Source organism: Montipora foliosa, chromosome 3, assembly GCF_036669935.1.
Source record: "Montipora foliosa isolate CH-2021 chromosome 3, ASM3666993v2, whole genome shotgun sequence".
In the NCBI taxonomy this organism is placed as follows: domain Eukaryota; kingdom Metazoa; phylum Cnidaria; class Anthozoa; order Scleractinia; family Acroporidae; genus Montipora; species Montipora foliosa.
In genome coordinates, this window is record NC_090871.1 from 61,421,375 (window position 1) to 61,432,923 (window position 11,549).

The 11,549-nt window shown below is 38.9% G+C and overlaps 3 protein-coding genes across 6 annotated transcripts in view; all 3 read left to right on the forward strand.

The window, feature by feature from the left end:
* LOC137997873 (tetratricopeptide repeat protein 28-like) overlaps positions 1 to 11,263 on the forward strand; it is a 140,715-nt gene extending 129,452 nt beyond the window's left edge. For all 4 annotated transcript variants that reach the window (XR_011122620.1, XR_011122619.1, XR_011122622.1 and 1 more), the window contains one exon: positions 8,874 to 11,263. The gene's annotated coding sequence lies outside the window, so the exon portion shown is untranslated. The remainder of the gene's footprint in view (positions 1 to 8,873) is intronic.
* LOC137996197 (tetratricopeptide repeat protein 28-like) lies at positions 3,717 to 5,910 on the forward strand. The gene is made up of 6 exons (XM_068841621.1): positions 3,717 to 3,933; positions 4,024 to 4,173; positions 4,219 to 4,333; positions 4,847 to 5,579; positions 5,655 to 5,819; positions 5,902 to 5,910. Exons 1-6 carry the CDS (start codon positions 3,717 to 3,719, stop codon positions 5,908 to 5,910), a joined length of 1,389 nt encoding a protein of 462 aa, XP_068697722.1.
* LOC137997875 (tetratricopeptide repeat protein 28-like) lies at positions 5,248 to 8,865 on the forward strand. The gene is made up of 2 exons (XM_068844192.1): positions 5,248 to 7,167; positions 7,655 to 8,865. The coding sequence occupies exons 1-2, from the start codon at positions 5,985 to 5,987 to the stop codon at positions 7,672 to 7,674; spliced, it is 1,203 nt and encodes a 400-aa protein (XP_068700293.1). The 5' UTR covers positions 5,248 to 5,984; the 3' UTR covers positions 7,675 to 8,865.
* Positions 11,264 to 11,549: the final 286 nt, after the last annotated feature.

Consider the following 11,549-nt stretch of genomic DNA (forward strand, 5'->3'; position numbering starts at 1 on the left):
AAAGTTCAGAGAGAGAGCGAAATTTGTTCATAATCTAGGTGCAAGTTTCATTCAGAAAATGTGATTAAAATATTTTTCCAAGAAAAACAAAAAATTACATAAGGTGGCTGTACGGCTGTGAGGGTGCATATATTTCTTATTTTACTTATTATTTTATCATTATGATATTTATGTAATAATATTATATAAATTATACATAATACTAGTATAATATTATTTATTAGAAACTGGATAATGCAATTCGAGAGTTTTGATTGGCTAAGCCATCATGGGTTATGAGCCATTATACCATGATCTACCAACACGGCAAGCGTACACGTGATTTTTGGGCCTTTTTATTTTTATTGTAGTCTAGTTTTTTATATTTTGGGGGCGTTTTTAATAAAGCAATTATAGCCAACTCGGCGCTAGGCGCCTCGTTGGCTATCTATCATCTCATACCCAACGCGCGCTCATGGAATAATTGTTAAATATTATAATAAAGGTTCTATATAACGCCCGCTCTCATTGGCTTAAACAGCGTGCTTTATGAGAGTACAAAGCACAGAACAAACGAAAGCTCACGCCATCATCCGCAGAAATGGCAGATAAATTTCCGAATTTTTCTTTGGGTATTATTGAACAGTTTGTTTTCCAATTGTCATATCGGAAACGTGCAGGTTTTCATGGGCAACAATTCGGCTGGTTTTCTCTGAACATAATTATTTAGATCCTTTTTTTTGCTGTTTTTTACGGACTGAAACATAGGGGCACTTGTTTTTCCATAAATTCGAATTTTGTGTGATTTCGGTCAAGCCACTTTCCAGTTGATTGATGTTTTGACAAGCCTTTGTTTCATTGACCAATCAAATAATTTTAAACATTCTTACAAGCGCTCTGATTGGTCCAAATTAGCATGCTCTATCAGAGTATAAAGCACTGTGCTGACGACACATCAGTTCGCCACAAGCAGCGCGAGCTTTGAAAATAAAGTAGAATTTTTGAAGAAAATTACTTGTTCTTTATCATAAAACAAATAAAGAAGCCTTGACTGTGCTCTGTTCTGTTTTAAAGCACTTAGGAAGCGGCTAGAGCACTCAAGAAGTAGGGAGAAACACTTGAATCGTATATATGCATTGGTAAAGGTTTTAGCCATTTTAAGTAGTAATATTTCAAAAACGAGTGCGAGTGTTTCATCGGGGTTTCAAACAGGAGAAAACTGATGAAAGCACGAGGCCGCAGGCCAAGTGCTTTTATCGTTTTCGAGTGTTTTAAACCCCGATGAAACACGAAGCAGGAGTTTTTGAAATCACTTCTCCAACAAAAGAAAATTAGTTGAAATTATCATTTGAATAACTTTTCTCAGTTCAACTATTATATTTGAGATGTGAAATGTGCATGATCCTATCACCTAATTGCTGCGTTGTGACAATTTTTGAATATTCATCAATTGATGTCACGTTACCTAGCTTTTTGTCAGTTCTGAGCCAACACGTTGCTTCGCAAAGCAAATGACAGAGTGCAGATTTAGACCTCCTAAAACTAGGGAGGAAAGAAGAGGAAAAGTGTGTGGCCAGCGCTATTCCGAGGAAACGTGTGCATCTAGTGCCAGTGCCATTTTAAGTCGGAAGTGTACAGCAAGGTTGAAACTGAACCATAACATGAGGTCGCCACCATTGAGCGAGAATTTAAATTTAGAAAAAGAATGGCCTTTTCTGTTTTGGGTAGTTTACTAACTGTACTTTTACATTCAGTGTTAGCAGTAAATAATTTAGGTTTAACGTTTGTTTCGTAAAATGTGTGATTTAATAAAGTTGTTTATCGCCACGTGTTTTTGTTGCCTCGTTTCAAACACGGCCGTGTTTTCAACTCGTTTTTCATTGCGTTTCTAAACCCATCCACCTGACCAGAATACGTTGCTCTGGTTGGGTAAGAGCTTCATGAATAATTAATGCATTGAGAATGGAATATAACAAACTTTTAATTTTCCCTAACAGTCAGTATCAGTTAAAGTGTACAGCAGTAGGAAATAAATTACAATGCATATGTGTGAAGCTTGTAAACTGTGTACAGATTCAATAATAATCGTGACAAGGTATTAATTAAAGAAGATCTCAGTTGGCAAGGTCTCATTCAACAACGCTTAAATGCAACATAGCTGACCACGAAGTGACAACTGGAGATCTTTTTAATTTTTCTGAGCTCGAGTTTCAGTTAGAAGACCTAACTGAATCAGTTTCCATTTTCGACTGAATCAGTGAATCATCTGTTTTTCCTTTAATTATCTGTGCGCGTGTGTAAAAATTATGAGTAATGCGGATTTCTCAAAAAAGAGCATGCCTTGACTGCGTTTTGGCTGGTAAGGATAAGTCCGTATTGCAAGTCATTTTTGCTCCCATGAATTAAACAGTGATTTAGCAGTCGGTATGAAAATTGTCTGCTTGAAGGTCACGAACAGTTTCAATATTGACGGTGAGTCAAATATTGCTTTATGTTCATAAAGAAATTAAAGAATAAATAATGTGTAAAAAAATTGGCACGAACACAGGGTTCTCCCTAGTTTTCAGCACAACTGGTAAGGGACCTTTTCAAACCGGTAAATCATTTAGTTAATGTCGGACATTCTGCAATGGATAAGCAACTTCTGAGCGTTTCCAGGCGGTAATAAGTGCTCTTGCAAGCGGTAAATTTTACCGGTTACCGCCTAATAAGGAGTTGGTAGAGAGCTAGTATAGTAAATGATTAGAACCCAAATGAAAACGAACAGCATACTTAAGACTCCATTGGTAGTACGGTGTCTAAGTGGCTACCCACATGTACGCATTGCGTACCTACTTTTTTAAACAACGCTGAGAAATACGAAAACAATAGTTTCAATGCCCTGACTACGGGATGCTAAACTGGCATAGCAAGATTAATTGAGCAGTGAGGGAATAGAAAATGCCTTTCTTCATCAGGGTTTCCCAAGGAATGATTTTGGCTTATGGAGAAAGAGAGGGAAAAGCATAATTTGAATGGCCGGATTATGCATCTCTAGTATAAAAACAGCCAATTCTGTCCTGATGAGCAGCCTTTCTCAATGGAAACGTGTGAGCAATTCAATTAGCTCATTCAAAGTTCCTGGATCAAAATACAGGGAGTAACCAGGTATCCAGACAAAAAAAATTGTGACGAAAAAACAAGCAATTCCGACATCTAATAGATTTAGACATAAAATAAAAAATTATGAGTTTGACGTCAATTTCAAAAAATTGAATATTACACTCTTAATGGCATCCCCTCCTGTTTTTTTGGTGTCAGCTACATACCAGCAGCAAATTTACTTCCAGGGAAGCATATCTTAGGAACTTTTAATTAGCTTTCGATAAGAAAGATAAAATGGGATGCCATCGCTTTTCTATAGGCTGTTTTTCCCTCATTTAGATAATAGAATTTCTATTTTTAATGTTCCGTGATAATTATTGTATAAAACGCTCTTAGTCTGTTGAATGCCCAAGTATTTATTCTGTAACTGTCTCCATTAGCCGAAATCATTCCTTGGGAAACCCTGATGAAGAAAGGCATTTTTCTTTTGAAATACTGGCTTAAGATAGGTATTCCTTCACTGTTCAATTAATCTTGCTGTGCCAGTTTAGCATCCTGTACTCAGAGCATTGAACCTATTGTCCTTTCGTTCATTTATCTTCTAGGTGCACCCCAGATTTCTCAGAAAAACTTCCTGGTTTTGATTATCAACAATGGTGGATAAAAAGTTGGACCTTTTGGAGCAGCATATGCAAGAGCTTAGCATTGCAAGGAAGCAGGGAGACAGACAAGGCAAGGGTTTGGCTTATTTCAATCTTGGTAGATACTATCAGGGCACAGCTGACTTAAATCAGGCCATAACAAATTACACAGAAGCATTAGCCATTTTTAAGAAAGTGGGTTTCAGGGCCGGAGAAGGAGCAGCCTATGGCAATCTCGGCAACGCTTATTACAGTCTTGGTAATTTCAAGCAAGCCATAGAGTACCACCATCAAGATCTTAGTATTGCGAAAGAGGTAGGAGACAGGGCCGGAGAAGGAGCAGCCTATGGCAATCTCGGCAATGCTTATCGCAGTCTTGGTAATTTCAAGCATGCCATAAAGTACCACCATCAACATCTTAGTATTGCGAAAGAGGTAGGGGACAGGGCCGGAGAAGGAAGAGCTTATGGCAATCTCGGCAACGCTTATGACAGACTTGGTAATTTCAAGCAAGCCATAGAGTACCACCATCAACATCTTAGTATTGCAAGAAAGGTAGGGGACCGGGCCGGAGAAGGAGCAGCGTATGGCAATCTCGGCAACGCTTATAACAGTCTTGGTAACTTCAAGCAAGCCATAGAGTACCACCATCAACATCTTAGTATTGCAGAAGAGGTAGGGGACAGGGCCGGAGAAGGAAAAGCTTATTGCAATCTCGGCAACGCTTATCGAAGTCTTGGTAATTTCAAGCAAGCCATAGAGTACCACCATCAACATCTTAGTATTGCAAAAGAGGTAGGGGACAGGGCTGAAGAAGGAAAAGCTTATTGCAATCTCGGCAACGCTTATCAAAGTCTTGGTAATTTCAAGCAAGCCATAGAGTACCACCATCAAGGTCTTAGTATTGCAAAAGAGGTAGGGAAAAGAGCCGGAGAAGGAGCAGCCTATGGCAATCTCGGCAACGCTTATCAAAGTCTTGGTAATTTCAAGCAAGCCATAGAGTACCACCATCAAGATCTTAGTATTGCAAAAGAGGTAGGAGAAAGGGCCGGAGAAGGAGCAGCCTATGGCAATCTCGGCAACGCTTATTACAGTCTTGGTAATTTCAAGCAAGCCATAAAGTACCACCATCAACACCTTAGTATTGCAAAAGAGGTAGGGGACAGGGCCGGAGAAGGAGCAGCGTATGGCAATCTCGGCAACACTTATTACAGTCTTGGTAATTTTAAGCAAGCCATAGAGTATCACCATCAACGTCTTAGTGTTGCGAAAGAGGTAGGGGACAGGGCCGGAGAAGGAAGAGCTTATGGCAATCTCGGCAACACTTATAACAGTCTTGGTAGTTTCAAGCAAGCCATAGAGTACCACCATCAACATCTTAGTATTGCAAAAGAGGTAGGGGAAAGGGCCGAAGAAGGAAAAGCTTATGGCAATCTTGGCAACGCTTATGACAGTCTTGGTAACTTCAAGCAAGCCATAGAGTGCCACCATCAAGATCTTAGTATTGCGAAAGAGGTAGCGGACAGGGCCGGAGAGGGATCAGCCTATGGCAATCTGGGCAACGCTTATTACAGTCTTGGTAATTTCAAGCAAGCCATAGAGTACCACCATCAAGATCTTAGTATTGCAAAAGAGGTAGGGGACAGGGCCGGAGAAGGAGCAGCCTATGGCAATCTCGGCAACACTTATTACAGTCTTGGTAATTTCAAGCAAGCCATAGAGTACCACCAGCAACATCTTAGGAATGCAAAAGAGGTAGGGGACAGGGCCAGAGAAGGAGCAGTCTATGGCAATCTCGGCAACGTTTATAACATTCTTGGTAATTTCAAGCAAGCCATAGAGTACCACCATCAAGATCTTAGTATTGCGAAAGAGGTAGGGGACAGGGCCGAGGAAGGAAAAGCTTATTGCAATCTCGGCAATGCTTATCAAAGTCTTGGTAATTTCAAGCGAGCCATAGAGTACCACCATCAACATCTTAGCATTTGCCAGGAAACAGAGGACCCAATAGGGCTGGCATTCGCATGTTATCATATTGGTCATGTTCATGAATTTTTTGGCTCCTTGAGCAAAGCTCTTAATTACTATCGTCTAAGCATTTATTATTTTGATGGAGTTAGGCGTCTTCAGTCAGAGGATGCATGGAAAATAAGCTTTCGTGACACAAAGGGGTTTGCGTATACCGCTCTGTGGACAGCACTCTTGAAGAATGGAGAGGTTGATGAAGCTTTGTATGCTGCTGAGCAAGGACGAGCACAGGCTTTGGCAGACATCTTGAAGATGCAATACAGCGTTGATGGGAAACCTACGATGAAGGTAACTATCTCTTTGGTTATGAAAGATCTACCTTCACAAACTGTCTTCACAACACTTGAATGGAACACGATCAGCTTCTGGCTGCTAACAGATGACATCGGGATAAATTTTAGACAAAAGAAAATCGAAAATGGAACTGCTAAGTCTCTTATGAAAAAAATTTTAGAACGGATCAATGCAGGGGCCGTTTTGCGATGCGAGAATCGTTCACTTGAAAGACAAGGCAGCGACTTCTCAAGCAGTAGGGAAGGTGTTAAAGAAACCTTTCAGTCTTTGTGCTTCTCTGTGCACTCTTTCCAGCCCTTGTATGATGTCTTAATTAATCCTATAGCGGACTTGATCCAGGGTGATGACTTGGTGTTTGTTCCTGATGGACACTTTTGCCTGGCTCCTTTTTCTGCAATGAGTGACTCTGTCAGGATCCGTGTGATTCCCTCGCTGACTGCTTTAAAATTGATCACTATGGCACCTGACAACTTCCAAAGTGAGAATGAAGCGCTGCTTGTAGGCGGTCCATGCTTGAGCGAAGTCACTTACGGCACTGGTGAACCCATGTATGGACAGCTGCCATGTGCGATAAAAGAGGTGGATATAATCGGAGAACTTCTGCAGACCGTGCCTCTTACAGGAAAAAATGCAACCAAAGCTGAGGTGCTGAAAAGAATGAAGTCAGTTGCCTTAATCCACATTGCTGCACATGGGGATGACAGATCTGGAGAAATTGCTTTGGCCCCAAATCCCGAACGCACATCTGAGATCCCTGAAGAAGAAGATTACATGTTATCGTTGAGTGATGTTCAAGCAGTTCACCTTCAGGCAAGACTGGTTGTGCTTAGTTGCTGTCATAGTGGCCAGGGAGAGGTAAAATCTGAGGGTATTGTGGGAATAGCCAGGGCTTTCCTGTGTGCTGGTGCCCGATCTGTTCTGGTGTCACTCTGGGCAATTGATGATGAAGCGACCTGGATGTTCATGGAGAGTTTCTACCAACACTTGGCAGATAGAAAAAGTGCAAGTACAGCTCTTCACCATGCCATGAAATCTCTTCAGGAGTCAAAGAATTATTCGGCCATAAAATACTGGGCACCATTTGTGCTAATTGGTGATGATGTCACCTTTGAATTTGGGGAGCTCAAACAAGAAAAGAATGGTAAGTGCTATTTAAATATAACTTTAATGACTGAATTGCTGTACTTTGTACATGTTTTCAATTAGAAATTTGTCGAAAGGAGCAGGTACATTCTTCACAAAGAAATGGCTTTATAAACGGTTGCCAGAGTGGATATTTTCACTCGAACTGCTTTGGTTAATACTTGAATTAAATAATGTCTGCATTCACCGAATCACTTCAGCTTCCTGCAGATAGCTAGCTGTTTGAGCCTGTGTCATGATGGAGTGACTGTGAAACTGATCGGTGATTGTCGATTGCTTATGTCAGGTGAAGTGAGTTATTGAGGTCTTCAAGTCTACATGTCAAAGTAACAGTGAATAGGAATTGCTGCTATTAGCTTTAGTACAAACAGTTAAATGAATGAATTAAGATAGTTGTTATATTATTTACTTGTCAATCAGAACGAAATTCATTATTGCCATTTAACGCACTACTTGTTTCTTTCTTCCTGGTTTTGTTTTTTCAGAAACGATGTCCAAAACGTGAAAACTTACTTGGACTGTGATACGTCGATATGTTATTTTCCTTTCCTCGATTATATGAGTTATTGAAAACAATTCAAACATTGATACCTCAGTAACAGTCAGACACAAGATATGATGCCTATTATAGTTAAAGTACCGTGAGATTTCAGTAGTATTAAGATACTGTTCAAGTCCTTACATTTGTGCCTTGTTTTGAAAGCATCTGTTCCAGGATTAGTTAATCACTTGATAGAAATCAGGGACTTGGCAAAACGGTTTGTTTCCATAACTGAGAATCTAGCCGTCTTGTTATTTTGGCCCTTGAAAATAACTCCAGGCTTTTGCGGTATGTTTCTCTGGTGATATGTATACTCTTAAGCTTGCTATACCAACTTTCCATTTACAATATCATTAATTGACAGTCTCGGGGAATGTGTATTTTCTGTGTTTCTGTAAGGTTGGCCAAAGCTAAATAAGCAAATTAATTGTTTCGGGAGGCAAATGTCTATAAGCTTAAAAACAACCTAGGAAAGTAGAAATGTTTGGAAATTACAACAATTTTAATGTAGCATTCACACTGAAATGATATGGAAATTCCTGGAACAAAACGCTTTATTCCCAAAGGGTTTAAATCGGGCACAACATTGAGTTAGCCGATTTGTTTATTGTTTATTTTCCCGCAAAACGTGGTTCAAAAACAGACACTTTTCTGACGCTGATGAGGACTGGGACAATTTGGGTAAATCTAACTATTGGGTGATGGACTCTTGCTAGGGCCTGGAACCAAACAAATGGAAAGTTCTTTACTTTAAAGTTTTACATGTTGATTTTTGTGATATTTTGTCACAGAGGGACTGGACCAATGCAAAATAATTTAATGAAATGGGCAATTTCTTAAAACTTCTAGAAGGTAAAAAGGTGTGTGGTGTAAAAGTTGCCTGATCTCTTAATTGTGTGCATTTTAAACCCCTAGGGAGGTGGGAATTTGCCCATGCATATGCTTGTGGAAATTTTTTGAATATTAAAAATGGTATGACTACCCGAGTCGTGTCATTTCATACCATTTCGCACCATTGCAAACGTTGGTCAGTGACTCTTGCATTAACAAAGGTATTAAAAGGGAAGCATTCAGCATTCTATCCTTTCTCCATGTTAAAACTGACAGCGGGATGGGCACCCACCTCCTTAACCAAGCACCCCAAATGGAGAGTAAGGTCTAAGGTCTACTTCTCCACTACCATAGTCGCGTCGACCACGACTGAACGTGCAAACAGATTCAATCCCAGCTAAAGTCTTTGTCTAGCTCTCCTCCACTTATGCAAATTTGGAGTATTTTGTACCTGTTGTGAATGGTCATCACTTGTTTCCATCCCTCAGACTGACATTTCCCTTTTTATTGAACTTATACGATGTACAGTCTACTTTAGACTTCAAATCTACTTCAACGAAACAAAGATTTTAAACAAGCTGAGAAGATTCAAAATAGGCGAGGCAAAGAGTTGAACCTGGATCGATGGCTTCACCTTGCAGTTTCCGATATCCTCTAGACCAACGAGACAAGCTCCCGGAAAGTCGAAATTTTTAGAGTATTGACATAATAGTACCTAGCAAAACAATTGAATGTTAACCTTCTTCAACGGGGTTTTTAGACCTAAATACCGTAGATCAGTGAAACGCTATTTCTTGTTGAACTAAAGCTGTCATTCTGCTTGTTTTCATTGTTTTTAGAGCGGTAAGCTTGTCAATATTAACATAGCATAATTTGTCGTGTAATTGTTACGAAATGCCCAATGTCAGTTTTAGGGATGGAAACAAGTGTTGGCCATTATGAACTCGCATGTTCATTTCCAACTCCTTCAAAATGGCGTCATGAGGTCGCCGAAACGTCGGAAGTTTAGCTTTTTATCGCTAGTTTTTACATAGAGGGTATTACCCGGTGGCGAGAAGATATGAATCTCAGGAGTAAGCGAAGCGAACGAGGGAGATATTGTTTTTGCCACGAGAACATAAAACTCATATCTTCGAGACAACGTGTAATGTTCTTTTTATTATATGGAGACTAAATAATGAATATTTCTGATTTTATCCATGCTTTTATTCTAAACAACAAACGCGACGCGAGAAACCAATTCAACAAAAGCAAAAGGTGCGAATCGTGACGTCATTGAACGATACGACACTCACAAAGGTGACATGCGGAAAATACGCCACTCGGGTCGCAGATGAAGTGGCGTATGGAATCTACCAGTGGTTTAGTTTCCAGTAAAACACTATCCTCCATATAATAAATGTCCGTATTTCACTGTTTTCATCTTTATTTGGTAATTTAACATTTATGTTTCCTGATTTCTTTTTAGGGGATTTAACCAATCATGTAATTAGTTTTCTTAATATTTATAGAGAGCTTGTTTAGATCGCACCATTCCTTAATTTCAGCCAGCTCTCCGTTATTTAGTTTTTCAAGATCTCGAATAGGTGATGAAGCAAAGACATTAGTGTCATCAGTAAAATCCTAAAGTTCAGTTTATCAGAGAAGTAGAAATGTTGTTTATATAAAGTAAGAATAAAAGAGGACCAAGGGAACTACCCTGTGGTACATCACATTTCATTGTTTGTTTGTTTGTTTTTGCCATTTGGCCAAAAATCGCGATTTTCAACACTTTTGGAAAAATCGTTATTTCTCTTCTAATAGGTCTTATTTAAAGTGTTTTTTTTATAGCAAAAATCTATGAAAGTTAAGCTTTCCATCCATAAAAATTAGGCTATAAGGTGACTTGTATTTCCTAGTTTTTTGGCCTTGCAAAGTTTGCCCAAAAATGATTTGACGATAGGTCTATCCCAATTGGGCTGGCAAACTGGAAAATGGTGCTTCAAAAATGGCAAAGAAGTGCTTAAATAATGCTCGACTTTTGAAAAAGGTGCTCGAAAGTTACTGATTTTCATCGGTATGCCTATTTTTTTTAAAAAAAGAATTGCCCTTTTGTTAAGTTGTTTATAAATGTTCATAGAACTAAAACAATGTCTTTTGAGCAAAAAAAAATTCCTCAGTGAAATATACTTTAAAGCCTGCGATGATTTCAAATTCCTTCACTTCAAACGCAACATTTCAACCATGTAGCTTTTCGGGTGTTTAATTTAAATTAAAGGGTGTTCAAGGTTTCGTACGCGCCTTTGTACATATACTATACGAATACGTGAGAAAATCCTGCAATCTTAATACAGATTGAAACTGTTCGATAGTGACTTAAGTTTCTTTTGGAAACATTATTTTTTCGAAAAAAATTACATGGTGGTTGTCAAATCGTCATTGGCAGTTCTTGGCCACAATACTTACCCACTGGAGAAAGTTATCTGGCCATTGAACTACTCGCGCCATGTGCCGCTATCCATATTTCTTTCTCATTGTGCGCATACACATAGAAATCGTAATCTTATTTAAAAGGCCCTTCAAAGGTTTGACTCCCAATTTCATTACCAATATGTTTCGAAATAACTGAATATATGTGATATCAACCGCATTAATGTCCCGTTTACTCTCCATTCAACTTGTTAAGGCAACTACTTACGGTCTTTACTCTTTTTTTTCACTGGTAGGAAACTTTGGAACTCTTTTCCTCTCCACATTAGATTACTAATACTAACTATACTAAAGGAGTTTCAACCACCCTTCTAAACTTAGATAAATTCATGTGACTGGTGACTGCTGTACTTTTTGTAAATAGTTTCGATTTTTATACGTTTTCATAGATATATACTTACTCTATTTTTTCGAAGACAATCAACTTCCTTCTATTTCAAATTCAAGTTGAAATATAGATGTATGGTATTGATACCTCCAAATATCGTAACTGCTCATCAGTTGGAACAATTTTCCTATTAGTTTTGGCTCCTTTTAAT

Excerpts from the sequence above, each read along its gene's own strand:
- LOC137996197 (XM_068841621.1), top strand. The coding sequence starts at position 3,717 with ATGGTGGATAAAAAGTTGGACCTTTTGGAGCAGCATATGCAAGAGCTT. Across the intron at positions 4,334-4,846 it reads AACAGTCTTGGTAACTTCAA|TATTGCAAAAGAGGTAGGGG; the intron begins GCAAGCCATAGA and ends TCAACACCTTAG. Across the intron at positions 5,580-5,654 it reads ATCTTAGTATTGCGAAAGAG|CGAGCCATAGAGTACCACCA; the intron begins GTAGGGGACAGG and ends GGTAATTTCAAG.
- LOC137997875 (XM_068844192.1), top strand. The coding sequence starts at position 5,985 with ATGCAATACAGCGTTGATGGGAAACCTACGATGAAGGTAACTATCTCT. Across the intron at positions 7,168-7,654 it reads GCTCAAACAAGAAAAGAATG|AAACGATGTCCAAAACGTGA; the intron begins GTAAGTGCTATT and ends TTGTTTTTTCAG.